Source organism: Carlito syrichta, unplaced genomic scaffold (assembly GCF_000164805.1).
Source record: "Carlito syrichta isolate Samal-C Ts95f unplaced genomic scaffold, Tarsius_syrichta-2.0.1 Scaffold309723, whole genome shotgun sequence".
Taxonomy (NCBI): Eukaryota; Metazoa; Chordata; class Mammalia; order Primates; family Tarsiidae; genus Carlito; species Carlito syrichta.
In genome coordinates, this window is record NW_007253819.1 from 521,165 (window position 1) to 540,260 (window position 19,096).

The following is a 19,096-nucleotide window of genomic DNA, read 5'->3' on the forward strand; positions in this document are numbered from 1 at the left end:
TGAAAATTGAATTTTTCTTATTGCATAGTCAGTTCATCAGTGTATGAATGTTGTTTTGTATCTTAATTTATCAAATCCAGACACATAAATGGCAAAGGAATGTGTTATGAAGAAATAAAGTAGCAAGACCACAGAGTCACCTTATCAAGTATTTCATAAATCTGCTTATTTTGAACGTATAAATTCCACTTTATCAAGAACATTTTTCTAGCAAAATAGTTAGTAGTAAACATAGCTATACTTTGACCAGGGCAGTGTGACCTTAATGGGTGTGTAGTTTGTCAGCAAGGGTCAAAGCCTGGCTACCAGGAACTCAGGTCCCTCCTTCCCTTTTCCAAGGGCAAAGGAGAGAAAGACCCAGCGTACTTTGCCAATGGTGCTTTCTGCCCCTCGACCTGAGGGCCTTTCACCAACATGGGCAGGTGCCTTGGAGTCTGTGTGGTAGAATGGACCACACAGGGATAATCTTGCCCACAAATACCAATTCTACAGGTCTTTGTGAGTGGTTTGCTGATTGGTCAACTCTAAGGACAAGGTGAATTTTTGGAAATTTTCTAGAAATCTTGTTAGTCTTATTCATTACTTAAGAACTTCATTTACCCAGGATGATCACAATATGAGGACGATCATGCCCTAGGGTTGGCATAACCTTGAGAAGAATAACATTATTATATCCTTGAGGATGGAAAAGCACATTCATCGTGCAAAGGTGGGGTCTGTGAGTTAGCTGAGAACAAAATAGTTAACAAATGCATTCAAAATTGTATCTTCTCTGTGTTCAAGATTTTCTTTCATGGCTTGCTAACTTGAAAGAGTGTCATCTCAGTAGGAAGGCCAAATAATCCATTCATGGTGGTGATTTTGGTTAGACTCTAGGGTTCTTTATCCGGCAGTGGCACACATTTTAGATGAGAACATCTCAACTCTGTCGAAGTGAGATTTAGAAGGGAACCCTTATTTTTCACATGGCATAGTCAGCTGCATCTTATTTGAGGCTACAGTTTTACAGAGTCAGTAGACTAAGAAGGCCATATATTCCTGAACAACATCAGTAGATATGGGTCAGACCAGAACTATTTTAGTGATTTGCCATCAGTAGTGTCTTTAAAATACCTGAGTTGTTAGAAGCTTTGAGGGTGAGGCAGTGTGAAGTTGTGCCTTAAAGCTGAATTATTTTTTAAAGTTCTTCCTCCTGGCTATGTGAATGTGTGTTAGTAATGCTCTCACACTGGACACAAAGAACATTCTGCTTCGGGGGAGGAACAGTGCAAGGTTGGGAGGGTCACAGGGGTTCCACCACAATGCCACCATCTGCAGTAACGTCAGCCATATTGGGCGCCTTCCTATACCTCTCACCCTTACCCTTACGCTGCTGGGGTTGGTCTGTTCATAATTCCTAACCTTGTGCCTGCCCTGTGGCTTTTACTGCATTTTCTTGATCCAACTATCTTTAGCAGTTACACACAGTAGGTTTCGATCCCTTACCTTATTCTGAGTTCTTGCTCAGTATTTTCAGTCTGTACTCTATCCATTTTGTGATCCTTTTTTTTTTTTTTTTTAACTTTTTAGGTACATGATGGGTAAGGGTTTGGGCTCTGGTTAAATTCCAGTTGCCGTACTTAACACCCGGGGGACTTTGAGACCCTCTCTAGGGCTCCATTTCCTCAACTGTGGAAGTGACATCATCATAGGACACACCTTTTGTGGCTGTCCTGAGGAATAAAAGCTCTTGGCACCGTAAATATTTGTTGTTCCTCTATTCCATCTAGTCTAGTTATTTTGAGCCTGTGCCTTGCCTCATTTCTCTTCCAAAGGACCTGGGCATCCTGGATCTAGATATCTGAATTCAAGACTGCCTCACTGCTGTTGGACCACCGAGAGTTTTCATCTTTCAAGGCTCATTGGTTAGGCCACACTTGTCGATCTCACAGGTCTCTTCAGCAGTGAGAACTGGCATCATCCCCATTGTACAGTCAGAAGAGTGTGCCTGACATGAATTCCTGGGGGTCCTCACGTGACTCAGTAGCAGAGTCAGAATGGAAACCTGGCTCCTCATGCCCATGAGTCCCATTGCCCTGTAGATGTAATTGCTTCCACGCCATCACTGTTCATCCTTCTCAAGACTTTCCAGCCTTTGCCCAAGCTTCATTTCCGTTCGTGTTCTCCCTCTTTAATTCTAGTCCGTCTCCTCTTTCTCCTTTTCTCTGCTTTCCTTCTCCTTTGTGGATGACAGTCTTCTCTCTCACCCCCCACTTTCTCTTGGAGTGGGTTCCCATTTCCTCTATCATAAACTCTACTCTTAAAAATATGAAAGCTCATTCCAGCTCATTCTGCCGGCCATGCCACACACACATTCCCGACTGTATTTCTCTGAATTCTTAGCATACGTCCTGGAAAATTAGGTGCCTGTAACATCATTGTCAACAGCAACAGTTGACCCTCAGCAATAGCTCCATACACTCCCAGTTTGTTCTCAGGGGGGAACCTTACACCCTGAAATCCTCACTGGTCTTGATGTTAGAGAATGCCCCTGTGACACAAGTATGTGCTGGGCTTCTTTTGGGACCAGGGCTACTTTCTCACAGTGCTGTTCATACAGGCTGTATTATTTCTGGATAAGGGTCTTCTACGGCCTTCCAGAACAGAATTTATGTCTTTTTACATCTGAACTTCAAAGCTTTGGACTTGCAGTTCTGTCTTGCTGATTTCTATGAACACCCCCTGTCTCCGGCTCACAGTTGTTGCCTCAGTGATGGGGGGTAATGTGTCCACAGGGGGTGTGACACATCCATGTGGGGGAGAGCTTTAAACATGGCAGGCCTGAACGCAGACCCCTGCAGACTCTGCTAAGCAGCTGAGTAAACGACTTTTAGCTGTGCCTACTGTTTATACTTGGAAAAGATGACAGTAGATTCCCTTCTAAGTCTAAGCAGCCATGTAAGCAAGAGAAATCGAAAAATTTTATCTCAATGTTTTCACTAGCCTCATAAATATTTGAAATAGAGAAGAATTTCATTCATTTGTCTTCAGTAATAATTGCAAAAGGAAGTTTGTCCTCATGAAAAACTCTTTGAATAAACACTAAGTCCTGGCTCTTTCACTTACTAGCTTGAGATCTTGGCTGCATGACTGTCACTCCATGTCTGTGTTTCAGTTTGCCCAGCTGTAAAATGGGGATAATGATACCCTGTCTGGCTTTTAGGATGGTTGTAAGGACCAAGCAAAGGAATATAGATGAAAGCACTTTGCAACGAACTTAGATGTGTGTTATTAGTATTGTGATGTGCATCTTAAATTTAGTACTTAATCTTACTCATTTTTCTGTCCCTATAAGATATTGCAGCAAAATATTTCTAACACCAGGAGGTTTGCATCTTTCCATGGCCAAAATGTTCCCTCCCTGTCATGGGAATCCTGGGCCATTTCATTTTAGTGACCCTGGGATGTAAATCCAGATTAAAATTGTCCCTGAAACACATGAGAACGCCCCCCCCCCGACACTGATCTACCATGAAATGTAGGTGAACCATGCCCCATTATCCCCAGCCCCTGGGCTTATGTCAGTTGAAAACTGTGAAAAATTAAAACTATTTCTTGTGGAGCCCAATAGAAGGAATGGACTCTATGACTTTGCCTCAGAGAACCCCACATAGGTCACAGCTGTGCTGGGATGAACTTTAAATTATTTGAGACACACACCTGGTGACACGGTCCACCTGAGAGAGGACTTTACACTCACAGGAGGCCATTTGAGCCCTTAACTAAAAGAAGATGGGAGGATTACTTAGATGGATGATGCGGCCTCTCGGGTCTCCTTATTCTTTTTTCTTTTTTTTCAGTCAGGGTCTCATAGCAGCCTTGATCTCCTGGGCTCAGATGGTCGTCCTTCTTTAGATTCCCAAGTAGCTGGGACTACAGGTGTGCACCACCATGCCTGGCTAATTTTTTGATCATTTGTAGAGATGAGGTCTTACTATGTTGCCCAGGTTGGTCTTGAACTCTTGGACTCAAGCAGTCCTTACTTCTCGGCCTCCCAAAGTGCTGAGATTATAGGCTTGAGCCATCATGCCTGGCCTCAAGCTCCTTATTTCACAAGAACTAACATGTAAAGATTTTCAGGTCCTAAAACTTTAAAAAAATGAGCAAAGTCCAACTTTATAAATGCCCACACACCTGATTTTAATTTTTTTAAATCCTGTTCCTCACTGCCTCCCACTTTCTCCCTTTTTAGAGTTTCTTATACATAAAGTAAGCTATCCACTAATAAATATAGTATACAAAAATACAATAAAATAAGTATTAAAAAACGAAATGACATTTATTTGTAGTATATCCTAATTCCAAAAAAGACTTGCTTCAGCAGCACTACCAAGACTTATAGTGAGGCTGAGGGACCCTCTGTGTCCAGGAGAAAGCTGACTTCTATGAAGCGCCTGATTGCATGTCCTAATTGTGTACCGCCTGTGTCCTGGATGGTGTCACACCTGTCAGATGTGGAAGATCACTGTTCATGGCGCTTTGCAAGGGGACATGCTTGGACTTGGGCACTTTTTATCCTGACATTAAGACAGGACGGAGTCGGGAGGAGCGGCAGGGCAGCGCGCTATTCACCATGCCGTTTTTTCTTTCTTTCAGAGACTCTGACCTATTTTTGTTGGACACTCGTGTGGTGTGGGCCTCAGAAGAAGGCTGGCTGGAATTTGACATCACAGCCACCAGCAATCTGTGGGTCGTGACCCCGCAGCATAACATGGGGCTTCAGCTGAGCGTGGTGACGCGGGATGGTAAGTTATTCATGTGCTACCAGAATCTAGCATGTAGCCATCTTCATTCGTTTTTTACATCAGTTGGGGTAGACCCATGGGCTGTAGTCAAGTCGTCAGCTCAGGATGGCCTCATTCACTGTTCCCTTGTGACTGCTATTGGAAAAGGGAAACCTTTGCCTGAGGTCTTCCAGAAAGAACTTGGAGGCAGGCTTGGGCCACATCTCCCAGGGGGAGAGTGGTCAAGGTTCCAAGTGACAAAGAGAGGATGGCTTCCCTAGGCAGAGGCAGGAGAGCCTGGAGTTCACACCACTGCTTGATGTGATTCCTATCACGGTGAAGGAGGGCTTTGACTCTGCCCATTCTGAGGGTGCTGTCCAAAGTGCGAGAATGCATGATCTTTTTCTTCACACTCAGTCTTTATTATTAGCACTTGGGAGACTAGGAATCCCTTAACTGTGCAACTGCAGGAATAAGTTTCCGTGGAATAAAGAGAAGCATGCTTTGGTTTGCATTCAAGGACTCCACATCCACCCCCGTGCCGCCGGTCTGGTGGGCAGAGATGGCCCTTATGACAAGCAGCCCTTCATGGTGGCTTTCTTCAAGGTGAGTGAGGTCCATGTGCGCACCACCAGGTCAGCCTCCGGCCGGCGCCGACAACAGAGTCGCAATCGCTCTACCCAGTCCCAGGATGTATCTCGGGTCTCCAGTGCTTCAGGTAAGTTTAGGGGGGCCTGTTTTTCCAGAACAAAAGTTGTGCCCATAGTCTCAGAAGTTGAGCAGCTTTTGCACAGCAAATACAAAGGCCTGTTGGTGTCGTATGCATGATGGTGGCTTGTCACAGTCATGGAGCATCTCTGTGAAAGGCAGCCAACAAGTCCAGTATTATATCACCCTTGGCACCTCCAGTCTCGGACAGGGAGCCCTTCTTTACCAGAAAGCCCAGGCATGGCTCTCATTGGCTTGGCTGGGATTGTATGCCCCACCCTGAAGCACACTGCTGGTTATGGAGGGCTCTGACTGGCCAGGCCTGAGCTGTGAGCCCACTCTGGAGCTAGGGAATTGGGTCAGTCCCATCCTGCCCAGAACAGGCAAGGTCAAAGGACAAGGGAGAGGAGCCAGCCCGTGTTGTCTGAGTGGCAGTTCAGTGGTCTTTCAGAAATGTCCCTTGCGATATTATAATATTATACCTTTCAGAAGGTGGCATGGAAGTCTACTCTTGGAAGCACAGAAGATGGGGAGCAGATAGATAATTCCCTTCCTATAGCCGGTCACATGAGATTGAATTCAAACTGATTTGATATTTGATTAGATATTTCTGACTCTAAAGACAGTGCTTGCAAGTTCTGGGGTTCCCTCGGCTATTTAAATAGTCTGGAGCCGGGCTCGGTGGCTCAGCCTGTAATCCCGCGCCTTTGGGAGGCTGAGGTGAGTGAATTGCCTGAGCCCGCGGGTTCGAGACCCGCCTGGGCAGCAAGACCTCATCTCTACAGTAAATCAAAAAATCAGCTTGGCATGGTAGCGCATGCCTGTAATTCCGGCTACTCGGAAGGCTGAGGTGGAAGGATCACAGGAGCCCAGCAGGCGAGGCTGCGGTGGCAAGAAGCGGCCACTGCACTCCAGTCTGGGCGACAGAGTGAGACTCCAACTCAAAAATAAATAAATAAATAAATAAATAAATAAATAGCCTGGGAATCAAACATGAATGTTGTGATTTGCAGTGGGATTTGCAATCAGAGAACTTGCTTCCCTCATTGCTACCCTGTGCTTTGGACACACTTAATCCGTTTTAGTTTACTCATCTGTAAAGTGGGTATGATGAATACTTTGCAGATTTGCCGGGATTAAATGAAAAGCATTCAAATCTGGCTCATAACAGCACTCAAAGATCAGTTACATCCAGCTGTAGGAAGCAGTTTCTCAGGGCGAATGTTGGGATTCTTGGAGAGAAAGTTAAGTACTTCAGGAAGATGCATTAATTCTTCCAAGGGGACTATATAGAAATGTCATTTTCAGTGGCCAGAAAGAGTTAACGCAGCTTCCCAAAGCATCTAATTTTCCTTTGGGAAGTAGCGTCTCCCATTTCAGGTTCTGACTTAATCAGTTGTCTCTTTTACCCGTAACGTGGATGTGGAACTTGAGGATCCACCACCCAGGGTGATGTGACATTTTGCTTCTTGTCATCCTGGTGTTTCTTGGAAGCATTGCACAGCATGGGTGTTCCTGTGTTTACCACTAGAAACAGTCAGGGTTGGGGTTTCTGAAAAAGAAGAAGAAGAAATGCTTGCTTTCCTTTATTCCCTTCCGAGACAGCCTGCTGAATAAAGTTAATAATCTCAGTGTTTTCCTTCAGGGTACGATGATGAAGTCTGCCAATGATAGGCTTCAATTTATTAATGAACTGTGGTCACTTTGGTACCGGGACCTCAGACATGGAGGCAACTCTTGAAATGTTGATTGCTTTTTAAAATTAAAATCGCACTTGATTTATTCAACATCCCCCCAACCCAAGACACACACCCACGTTTTTAAATTGAGAAAACATGTTGTGCCTGATTTTGGTTTTAGCGATGTCACCCAATTATTATTTCCCAAGTCCCTTTCAACTTTTTTTTCAGTTTGATGAGTTTAAATTAAATATGGATACTAAAGTTGATCTAATTTGTGTAAGTTGCAAGTGTCCCTATTTCTCCTTGGCCATTCCACCTCCTGAGCCTTTCAGCAGTACTGAGGTGAAAGAGGTCCTACCAAACCCCTCCAGCCTCACCTATGGAAAAGACCCTGAGAAAGTAGTGTCGCGAAGGCTTCTGCCTCCCTCTCCCTCTCTGCAAAGATCCTCTTAAGTGGTCTGAGAAGTTGCTCCTATCTGATTCACTGGAGTGCTGCTTTATATGTTTGGCTCTTTCTTCTTCTGTTAACGGGAGTGGACGTGCAGAAGATTCCCAGAAAGGTGGCCGGCTACCTGGGGAACCAGCTGACTAGTTTATTTCTCCTTGCGGAGATTGCCAGGCCCTTGTGAACCAGGCGGAAACTGCAGAAGCAGAAAAGTTGTGCTCTCTAGTGCAACTGCAGGCTGACTTTCCTCTCGTAAATCTTGTGGAAGGTTGAAGGGAGAGATTGCTTTGCCTCTGCTGCCCCCTTCTTCCGTGGCGTGCTCCCAGGGAACTGATAGCTCTTCACCGAAGCAGCCACCCCCAGAAGCAGCCCACCAGGGATCGTCGCACATCTGGGTAAAGACCTTAACACCACGCATCACATTGCCGTCGTCAGGGCGAAACGTGGCAAGGAAATGAGTAGCTATTTTTGGAACCGAGCTGTCTATGCCTGCGACGGCAGGACAAGGCTACAACAAGGGAGAGCCCCACTGCCCACCCAAATCTGTTCCAACACTTGTACTTTACTTTCAAGCTGGACTTTCCAAACACGTGCACCAGACAGCGGGTTTGGACTGAGGTCTCCCTGGATGGTTTTCACTCACCCTTGCTTCTCTGCCACTGCCTGCTCCAAATGAGGGCTGGATGTTGGCTGGGTTGCACTTCTCTGGGGCTCGGATAGCCTCTAGACGCTGTCATTTATTGTTTTCACACGTGTTTTACCAGTCCTGATCCAAGCTGTCCTGCAGAGCCTGCTGGGGTTCCAATGAATCTGACCATTCTGTTCCAGCTTCCACTTCTTACCAGCTTGCTGGCTCTCATGGGACCTGCTCTTGGGTTCCAGAGCTCCTGGGCTGGGGACCTCTTTTCTGCTTGCTACCATTCACTGACTTTATGCTAGCTATCTGTTGGGGTTCATCATTTTGTCTTCTGAGGGATTGTGACACTACTTGGCCAATCCATTAGGTAATCCATGTACAATTGGCCTTGAAGGATGATTCCATTTCGCGATTCTGAATTCTGACCTGGCTACTTTTCTGGGATCTCTCCAGCACATCTTTGGGAAAGCAGTAGTTAATATGACTTCAAGTCAGCTGGTGAGTCTGAGATCTGTCCTGTCAATCAGCTGGCTGCTGATGCTGAGACTTAGAATTGGTCTTTGTTTTGGCAGATGACAGCATGAAAACATTATCTGCCACTTTGAACAATTCATGCAGAACTGGAGTAGTCTCTTTTATTCTTGATGTTTATTTTGTCGCTACCTGGTTCTGCTAACTAATGATGAACCAGCAGTCTCTCAAGATCCTGTCTATCCTTTGATCCTGTGACTCTGCCATTGCACAAATTCTACCTGTTCACATGTCTTAGAGTAAGTTCTTCTTCCAACTCTTTCCCGCTCATCCAGACATACGGGGGGTGCCAAAAAAAGTATATACATTTTAAGAAAGGAAAAAATTGTATTAAAATTGTAATACTCAATATAACGGGAGTGCCAAAAAGTGTATAAACATTTTAAGTGATGTTATATATGTATTGCTCTTAGTTCACCATAATCAGAAGTGTCTGGATGCTGACGGCAACCACTCTGAGCACCTCTTGTAATTGCAGAAGTCAAACGTGACTTGTATTCATCTTTTGTTATTGGTATATATTGAGTATTACAATTTTAATATAGTTTTTTTTTCCTTAAAATGTGTAGACATTTTTTTGGCACCCTCAGTATACTGATAATGAAAGATGAATACATATCACGTTTGACTTCTGTAATTAACACATTGCTACTATAATTCAATTCAACTTCAAAAAGTAATCCACAAATGACATCTTGTAAACGATATATACATTTTTATGGCACCCTGGGGGGAAATGTGGCTCTTGTACATTTAGATATACCATTGACCTCGTTGATCGTTCATACTGTCTATCCCTTAAGCTTCCCAACTGGGAACATTCAATATACTTCTAGCATAAGAAAGGTAACCAGAATTTGTTTCTTGTAGGACAGCTATTTGAGTATTTCATTATGACTATGCAGTCTTTTGCTATAGATTTCAAGGAACTCCAGTCCACAGACTAGGAGTCCCAGTCCTTCAATATCCTCACTACTTCATTACTGACTTCCACGGGTTAGGGGAGCCAAAACTGAGTGAATCAACTCACCATGGACATCCAGAGCTTGGGAAGAACAGACATGGCTCAGGACTGTGAATTAGCAGTTTATAGTTCTCCAAAAAAGTTGAGAACTTCACTTGGTCATTTTGCGCTTAAAATTTTAGAATTTGCAGCTTGGCTTTCAGATGTCTTGGTAAAGAAGTAGAGACTTGTTTGGGGCTTCCTACATGAAATCAAACCTTAATTCTCCACATATGTGCAGGATAGGCATGGCATATAGTGATTCAAAAGTTGGAGTCATTTCAAACTCCACTTTTATCATGCTCGACTCTCATTCAGCATGAAGCTGTTTCAGGATTGTGGTTATTAAGGAGTGAACCAGCCTGGAAAGTTCCTTCCTACCTCGTCCTGAGTGAGGTTCACTCCTTGCAAATGTGCAAAAGGCAACGATGCTAAAAGGCAATAAGAAAGAGGCATAACCAGGGGCCCTAAGATGCCTAAGTAATTTCTAACCCTAACCAACCCCAAGAGAGAGTATAGAAGGTGTTTAGAGCACAGGGAGTCTTAGAGCTAGTCTTTTATCATTTTGTTTTACATTATTTTTTTTCAATTGGCTTCTCAACTCTGTCACCCAGGCTGGAGTGCAGTGGCATGATCATGGCTCATCTCAGCCTCATCCTCCTGCTCAGGTAATTCTCCCTCTTCAGCCTCCTAAGTAGCTGGGACTATAGGTGCACGTCACCACGCCTGGCTCATTTTGCTGTTTTTTGTGGAGATGGGGTCTTGCTTTGTTGCCCAAGCTGGTCTCGAACTCCTGGAGTAATCCTCCCACCTCTGCCGCCCAGAGTGCTGGGATTACAGGTGTGAGCCACTGTGCCCAACCCAGAGCTAGGCCTTTAAGGAGACTTTGTCTGTTTTTAAGACAATTCGTTCCATATTCTTTTAGACAAAGGCTGAAAGAAACTGAAGTCCCACCTGGATTAAATGGAGCCTTGCAAGTTCTTGAAATCTTGATGCAATAAGAGAATATGGGTTTCACTGTTGCCTTTCATGCCAAACATCCAGGTTGTAAACAAAATCTAGACTCTGAAAATCAAGTCGTCCCCCTGCAGCCTGTTATGAGATTATTGAAATCATAACCCCAGAAATCAAAACCCCAGTGTGGTCTCAGCCTCCCGTAGTGTCGATGACACAGGGAGCTGGCATCTCCTGTGTGCTCCTCCGTGGCCATATTGACTCTGGAGGCAGGTGTGAGCCAGAGGCCTGTTTTGGATAAGATGGGGCTGATGAGGCCTGGAGATACAGAAAGGTGGCCAGGCCCAGGAAGTCAGAGGTGCTATCTCAGCAGCCACGATGTGGTCCCTCCCTCCCTTGTCATTCTAGGAGAGAAGGGAAAGAAAAGTAGCAAATTTTCCCACTAAAAAACAAGTTTCCTTTGGGAAAGAGTTTGTAGCCTGAGCTCAGAAAAGCTGGGAGACACTGCTTGGAGCATGCGACTTTGTCCCAAGCTCTTGCAGCGCTGGTATCGTCCTGGCTGTGTGTGACCTGCCGAGTGGGGACAGCCCCTCTTGTAGAAGCCCTGGCCGCCTGTCACTCTCCTTTCCTTCTCACTTGGTTTCTGTGGTGTTCCAGACGTTGTCTCCTTTCTGTCTTTGTGTTCCCTCTGGAGGTATTTCCTAGCTTTTCTGAGCTTAGACTTCAAACTATTCCTAAAGGAAACTTGTTTTTTTTAGAGGGAACAGTTTGCTGCTTTTGCTTCTCTCTTCCCCTCCTCTGTTGAGGTTGGAAAGGGAAGCGGGGCTGGCTGTCCTGGCCCTTGAGACCCAGACTGAACTTCCAGTGCTTCGACTCAGGGGCATGTGGCCCACCCCTGCCTCGCCCAGCTTGCAGGTCCACAGCACCCGCCTCCCATCATGCCCTGCCACAGCACCTGGTTCCCATCGCTTCCTGCACGATGTGCACGGTGGCCCTCCAGCCTGGCAGTGCAGCCTCCCCCTGTGGTGCCCTCCCTGAGAGTCGGGATGGTGGCTGTGCCTTTCTTTTCTCACCCAGAGTTTGTCCCCTGGGAATTCTCAGGGCCTTCTATGCCAGGGATCCCCCTGTGTGCCACTGGCCTCTCAAGGCGTGTAGTGATTTGGCTTCAGAAGTAAACCGACAGCGGGTCCCAGCTGTCCGATCACATAACTCCTTTGCTCTTCACCGCGTTTGCAGTTTTTCAAGAGGACCAGATACAAGGGACGCTGGTTGGCATTAACTCAGATGGCCCCCTTAGGGCTCTGGGGTGTGACCCCTGCATTCGGGGAGCAGCCAACATTTGGGGTACATTTGATGTGCAGTGCATGCGCCATTGTCTGGGAAAGTGGATTCCATGAGGAGGTATTGGCCCAGCTACCTGTGGGATCAGGCGCACCATGTCCTCACTACACTGGGTGGGATAGCTGCTCCCTGCAGCCTCCTGTTTGCCTTGGGGTTGGGGGGGTGTCCCCCACTGTTATGTGATACCAGATAGGCCCCCCATTGGTTTTCTCCTATAGATGGAATGCCCCTCAGTCGTCAGAAGGGGGGAGATCAGGACCAGGGAAAACAGAGGGTGTCACCAAGGAAGCTGAGTGTCAGAACCAAGGCCCAGCAGTCAAGACGAGGCCCCCTCCACCATAACAAGCTCAACCTTAGCCTGTGTGGAATGTCCACCTGCACCAAGCCAAGGTAGAGAGGCAGGAGGGAGAAGAGGGACCTGGGTGGGCAGAAAGATAGGAACAAGTGTCAAGAAGGGGGTCAGAAGGTGTGTGAGTTGAGGGCCTCAGCATCGACCCCTGATGTCCCAGAAGGGAATAATATCCCCCACTACTGCCCTCGGAGAAGGGCTCTCCGCAAAAGCTCATTTGTGTCTCAAGGACAAGATGCTCCATCACTGTGTCCGCCCTCCAATCTGCTGGACCCCAGAACAGTGTCCCTCCACGCAGCTCATGGAGAGTTGGCCTCCCAACCTCTCCCAGGTGCCCTGGCCCCCAGGTAACCTGGAAAAATGACAGATAATGAAAGATGCAGTTGAGGCTTGGGTGAGGGATGCCAGTGCCATGGCTGGAGCTGGTGACTTACTCCAAGATAAATTATGGGGTGGAACATCCTGACCTCTCATGGTGGAAAATGGCAGATGCTGGCCGTGGTCAAGCCATTGGGAAGGGATGGGATAGTTCAGCCTGTTTCTGTACCACTGGCTTAACTGCTTAGAAGGCCTCAATGGGATGCAAATGTTCCTTCTCAAAGTATTGGAAAAATAAAAGCTCATGAAGGACAGACTGTGGGCATCACAGCTGGGACCCCTCTGCCCAAGTCTGTCCTTCCAAGAGGAACTGTGCCTGTCTCTCCAGGCTGCTTTACTTCCCCACCTCAGAGTATGAAGGTTCTTGGTGAAGGATCTTCCTTCAGGGGGAAGGTTGGCAGGTCTGTCTTGAACTTTTGAAGTTCATCCTCATCCCCACAAGGGAGCTTCTGAAGCTTCTTGTGTGGTGGGCTCTCCTGCCCCAAACTGTGAGGTGAAACCCATTTAAAATCTCATGTCAATTTTTTTCCCCTACAGTTTGTTGTGTGTGTGTGTTGGAGATTATAAAGGAAAGCAGAATGTTTTTTCCTGGCTTTTCCTCCAGTGGCTTTAGGACAAATTAAAAGTCAACTCTGGTGCCAGAAAAAATAAATAAGTAAATATCCATTTACAACTCATGCTTAAATGTCTATAATGTCCATTTGGAGATGAGAGGAAGGACTTGGGCTTATTAAGACCAGTCGAATCTGAAGGTTTCTCTCTGAAAGCAATTTACAAAAGGGGGTGGAAAGCTGTGTTGCTAGTGGCAATTAATATCCTAATGTTTTTGAAGCTCAGAAGTCTACAGTTGAGGAGCACATGTCTCTCCTGTTTTAGACTAGGGAGTTACCTTCTGGTTATGGAAGAAATTCATCCTGGGGGTTTTTATGATTATTAGATTTTGTCACCTGACCACCGAGCAGTTTTTTGGCCTAAACCTACCTATAGCCAGGCCCTGTGTGTCCAAGTCACCTTGAGCAAGCTTTTTGGGCCTTGTCTGGCTGGGCCAGAATCCCTGCTTAGTTGTTGGGCATGTGCCCTGCCATCTACTCTTATTCCCAAGAATTGCTTAGAGGGCCAGATTTCACTTTTCATGTTCAACTTTGAAACAGTCAGATCCCTTGAATATGTCTCTTGGGACCAAGGCTGGGCCTTCACCAAGGCTGTATCTGGAGATGCTCAGGGAGCCCTTTGTCCAAAGACAGACTTTGTGTCTGAAGGGGGTAACAGCATCACCTATGTGTGAGCCTCTAGCCTGGAGGGCAGCTTCTCTATCCTTCGGTCTGTATGTTCACCTGGACAGCAGAGGACCCATTCTCAGAGGTTCTCATTCATGAGTCTGGGATTGGGCTCAGAACTCTGCACTTAGACAGACAACCTGATGATTCACATGATTCGGGAATAGGCAGTCCACAAGCCAGACTGAGGACACTGTCCTCAGGTTGGGGGTTGGGGGGTGGGTTTAGTCTTGGGTCTGTTTCTGTTTTTTGCTTGTTTGTTTTTTGTCTTTTGTCTCTCTCTAGTCCCGCAACTTCCTTTCTCTACCCTGCCTTTTACTGGTGAACCTGTTCTTCTATCCTACTGGTGTTACCTTCTTTTATCCCATGGAAGTGGATGTATTCTGTTAAATTTTCACTGCATACATTTTTCCTGGCCCTCTTCAGACCATTAATATAAACAATTATCAAGTGTGGTGGGGATGAAGGGGAAGTTTTTCTGTAATATGTCAATTCATTAAAAAAAAAAAAAGTTTCAGTGTAATTCCACACAGGACCTAGGGTATTTACCCTTGAGTGGCAGACATGCGTATTCCAAGGAGCATCAACCTTCACAAATATTTATACATCCTTTGCCAGCACTTACTATGGAATTATAAGGAAGCTTAAGTGTGGCCTGAGAGTATCTATAGGAAGAAAAACAGGAGAGTTGAATTCCTCCCTTTCCTCTCTCTGGCCCTGATCCTTACTTAACAACAAATATGCCAGTGTCTAGCTCTAAAAGAAATAGCTGTTCTTACAGAGAAAGTTCTCTTTGTTGAGCGCTGAGAGTCAAATCACCAGCAGGTTCACAGAAAACCAAAACTTTCGGTGAAGTTAGAAGCGAAGTCCTCTGACTGTGTCATCCTGGTTCCATCCAGCAGAAAAAGAAACTGGAAATCCAGATAGGAAGAGGCTGTCTCTGCCTGTACTCTCATGATAATTTTCTTTCTTTTTTTTTTGCGTTGGAGTCTCACTCTGTCACCCATGTTGGAGTGCAGTGGCACACTCACAGCCACCCAGCCTCGACCTGCTGGGCTCCGGCGATCCTTCCGCCTCAGCCTTCCAAGGATCTGGAACTACAGGCGCGCGCTACCACGCCCAGCTAATTTCTGTTTTATTGTAGAGAGAGGAGGTCTGGCCAAGTTGTCCAGGCTGGTACTGACTGGGTGTCTGCCAATTCAATGCAATTCTGACCATAGCTACCTGGAGTTAGCGCCCAAGTTGAAGGACAAGGTCATCAACAAAACTACCCTCATTTCAGACACCTGGCACAAATGAGGACCCTGGGCCACCCATACTTCTGTCTTACTTTCCTACAAATTCAGAGGTCCTCACAACATTTGACAATTTGCTAAAATGGGAAATTGCTATACTTAACAACGATCATTTTATTACAAAGGGTAAGACTGAGGACGAGCCAAGTGAAGAGATCCTTAGGGTAAGATCAGAGAGGTGGGAGTGGGGACTCGGCGCTTCCACCTCCTCTTCAGGTTCACCATCCTCTTGGAATATCAGTGTCTTCACCAACCTGGAAACTCCACTGAGCCTCGCTGTCCAGAGTTTTTATATGGGGTTTGATTGCTGTGCTTAGCTGATTAGATCATTAGTTACATGATTGAACTCAATCTCCAGGCTTCCTCCATTCCCCAGAGGTCATGCAAACCCCAAACTCCAACCCTCTTATCATGTGCTTGACTTTTCTGGTGACTGGCCCCCATCCTGAAGCTATCTAGGGTCCAGCATGGGCTGTCTGGGAGTCTTATTAGTATAACAAAGGCACTCCTATCAGGAAGCTCCAAGGGTTTTCAAAGCTCAGTGCCAGGAATCGAGGACAAAGACCAGATCTATTTTTTATTATTTCACATTATCCATGATTGCTGGGATAGAAAGGTAGTTTGTAGAAATATCTGCTTTTTATATGACCAAATGATTCCAAGCCTGACTTCAGGAAGATAGTTTGGAAGATGTTTACTTTTGAAGAGTGCAGGCAGAATGAAGTTGGCTGGGGAAAATTCCAGACTAAGACTATAATTAAGGGAATCATGTAATTTATCATCTAACCCAGGACACCTTTAAGAGTGCAGGGAACCAGGGCCTTGGCATCTTCAGGAGATTGTCCTCCTGTCAACAGGTGGCAGGAGAGGAAACAGTAAAGGGCAGGGCAGGGGAATTAGAAGGGCCAGGCCTGGCAGCACCTCCCTTCTTCCCCACATTAGTGGGCAGAATTCAGACATGTGGTCACACCTCACTGCAATGGGAAACGTTATCTAGCTGTGTGCCCAGGGGGTTGACAGGATATGGATTTTTGATAAATATAGAGCAGTCTCCACCTGGCTATTTCTGGAATATGCCAAGCAGGCTACTTTCTCTGGGCCATCAGCATTGTCATTCCACACTGTATGGAATATACTGCCCCCAGATAGCCTCATGCCTCATTCCCAAGATATCTCCATGTCTCTGCTTAGAAGATACCTTAACAGAAAGACAAACTTGTCAACCCCATATGAGATTGTGAGTCCAGTGCCACCCTTCACTCCCCATTCCCAAACTATTGAATAATAATTGTACCAAGTCAGGACTTGTATTAGTCAGAGTCTTCCAGAGAAACAGAACCAACAGGATATATAGAGATATAGAAGAGGAGATTTGTTACAGGAATTGGCTCACGCAATTACAGAGGCCACAGAGTTCCATGATCTGTTCTGTGCAAGCTGGAGAACCAGGAAAGATGGTAGTGTATAATTCAGTCTGAGTCTCAAAGGTTGAAAATCAGGTGGGCTGATGGCGTAAGTCCCAGTCTTCCGCCAAAGGTCTGAAAAATAGGAGCTCTAATGTCCCAGGGCAGAAGATGGATGACCCAACTCAATAAAATAATTCACTCTTCCTTTGCCTTTTTTGTTCTATTTTGGTCCTTAACAGGTAGGGTAATACCTACCCAAATTAGTTACTGCAGTCACATATGTCCAGTACTGATCTCAGGATCTCTCTACTCAGTCTACCAAAATACTGTGTCTTCCAGAAACATTCTTACAGACGCACCCAGAAACAATTTCTACCAGCTATCTGGGCGTTTCTTAGCCCAGTCAAGTTGATATAAAATTAGCCACCATGGGACTCTTGATTCCATGGAGTAGAAACAGACTCGAATTAACTTAAAAATAATTTAAGGGTACTAGGAAATTCACCCAATCAAAAAGAAGGCTGGAAAATTAAACTCAGGGATTCAAGGCCCAGCTCAAACCTAGCCATGGGGACTGTGTCCTTGATCCTACCACTGGGGGGTCACCACCCTGGTCACTGGCTATCTTGCCACCCATTTTTGATTCCACCTTTGAATCATTCCCTTGAGTTATTTATAATGGGGGGAATTTGATTGACTCTGATGAAATCATGAATCTATACTTCAGCTGCTAGGGGACAAAGTAGGGAGCTGTCATGGAAAATGGTTCCCTGATTCCCGCCTGTCTAGGAATTTCACCAAGTGAGAAGTATTCCTGAAAGTTGGGTAGCCAAACAGCAAATATCCACTACAGGTGGGTATGGAATTCTAGGTTAATGGCATCATTTTCATGATACTTAATTTTTTAATGTGTATGCTTGTTAAGTTTGCTGTCATTTTCTTTTTATCTCTGGGTTTCTTTTTTTTTCTTTTTTTGAGAGAGTCAGAGTCTCACTTTGTTGCCCAGGCTAGAATGCAGTGGCTCACTCATGGCCATCCCAGAGTCGACCTGCTGGGCTCAGGCGATCCTTCTGCCTCAGCCTTCCAAGTAGCTGGAACTACAGGCATGTGCTACCATGCCTGGTTAATTTTTTGATATATTGTAGAGACGAGATCTCACCAAGTTGCCCAGGCTGGTCTCGAACCCCTGGGCTCAGATAATCCTCTTTCCTTGGCCTCCCAAAGTGCTGGGATTATAGGCTTGAGCCACTGTGCCTGGTCTATGGGTTTCTTTTAAGAATTTCTCTGTGTATACAGTTTCACCAGATATAGCTAGTAGGAATTTATTTTAACCACTCAGGACTCATTGTACCTTTTCCATTTAAAAATGTTACCCTTATATCTTTAAATATTATTTCCCTTCTATTGCTGTTGGACTTTTCCTTTATCATCCATGTCTCTTTACAGAGAGAGAGCTGTATTTTCTGATGATTTGTCTCTGCTATATTTGAATATATGTTGTTGTTGTTGTTGTTTTGAGTTGGAGTCTCACTCCATTGCCCATGTCGAGTGCACTGGCAGACTCATGGCCACCCCAGCATCAACCTGTTGGGCTCTGGCCATCCTTCTGCCTCAGCTTTCCAAGTACTGGAACTACAGGTACATGCTAACATGCCTAGCTAATTTTTTATTTATTATAGAGATGAGGTCTCGCCAAGTAGAGTGGGCTGGTCTCGAACCCACAGTTCAGGCAATCCACTCAGCTCGGCCTCCCAAATTGCTGGGATTACAGGCTGAGCCACCGAGCCCTGTTATACTGTTCTTTATATATCAAATATATTGTTCAGTTTTTAAAATTTTCTCTTTAGTTATATCAAATCTGATATTTATCTGTTTAACTACTAAGTAACTAATTTGTTTAAATAACCTGTTTGATCTTCAGTTATATATGTAATCTGATTTGTTAGTTTCAATGATTATAGTTTTATAGAGTTGTTTGGGTCTTTTCATATCTATGTGTTCTTTTTTCTGCCATAATCTTGTTTTAGGGTTTCTAGTCTTTCTTTTATCTTTTCCATTATTTGGGATATTTTTTCTTCATCACCTTGTTCAGAGACTACTCTTACTCATAGTATCTAGGTCCTATGAATCCTCTCTTGCATTCCAACTCTCTCTTCTTGAGAGAGTTTATTTCTTTGTGTGGCTGATTTTTGTTGTTGTTATTGTTGCTACTGTTGTTTTAACAGGAAGTTTTGGTTTTTTGGTAGTTGACTGGTTGGTTGTTTTTACTGAGAGTCCTTGGTACCCTGCATGGTGAAAATTTCCCTCCAGTGTTTCTCCTGGGTACT

The 19,096-nt window shown here is 45.2% G+C and overlaps 1 protein-coding gene across 1 annotated transcript in view; it reads left to right on the top strand.

The window, feature by feature from the left end:
* Positions 1 to 19,096, top strand: part of BMP6 (bone morphogenetic protein 6) — a 58,860-nt gene that overhangs the window by 36,517 nt on the left and 3,247 nt on the right. The window contains exons 5-6 of the mRNA XM_021717383.1: positions 4,636 to 4,784; positions 5,284 to 5,481. Coding sequence (XP_021573058.1) covers positions 4,636 to 4,784; positions 5,284 to 5,481 — 347 coding nt within the window. The remainder of the gene's footprint in view (positions 1 to 4,635; positions 4,785 to 5,283; positions 5,482 to 19,096) is intronic.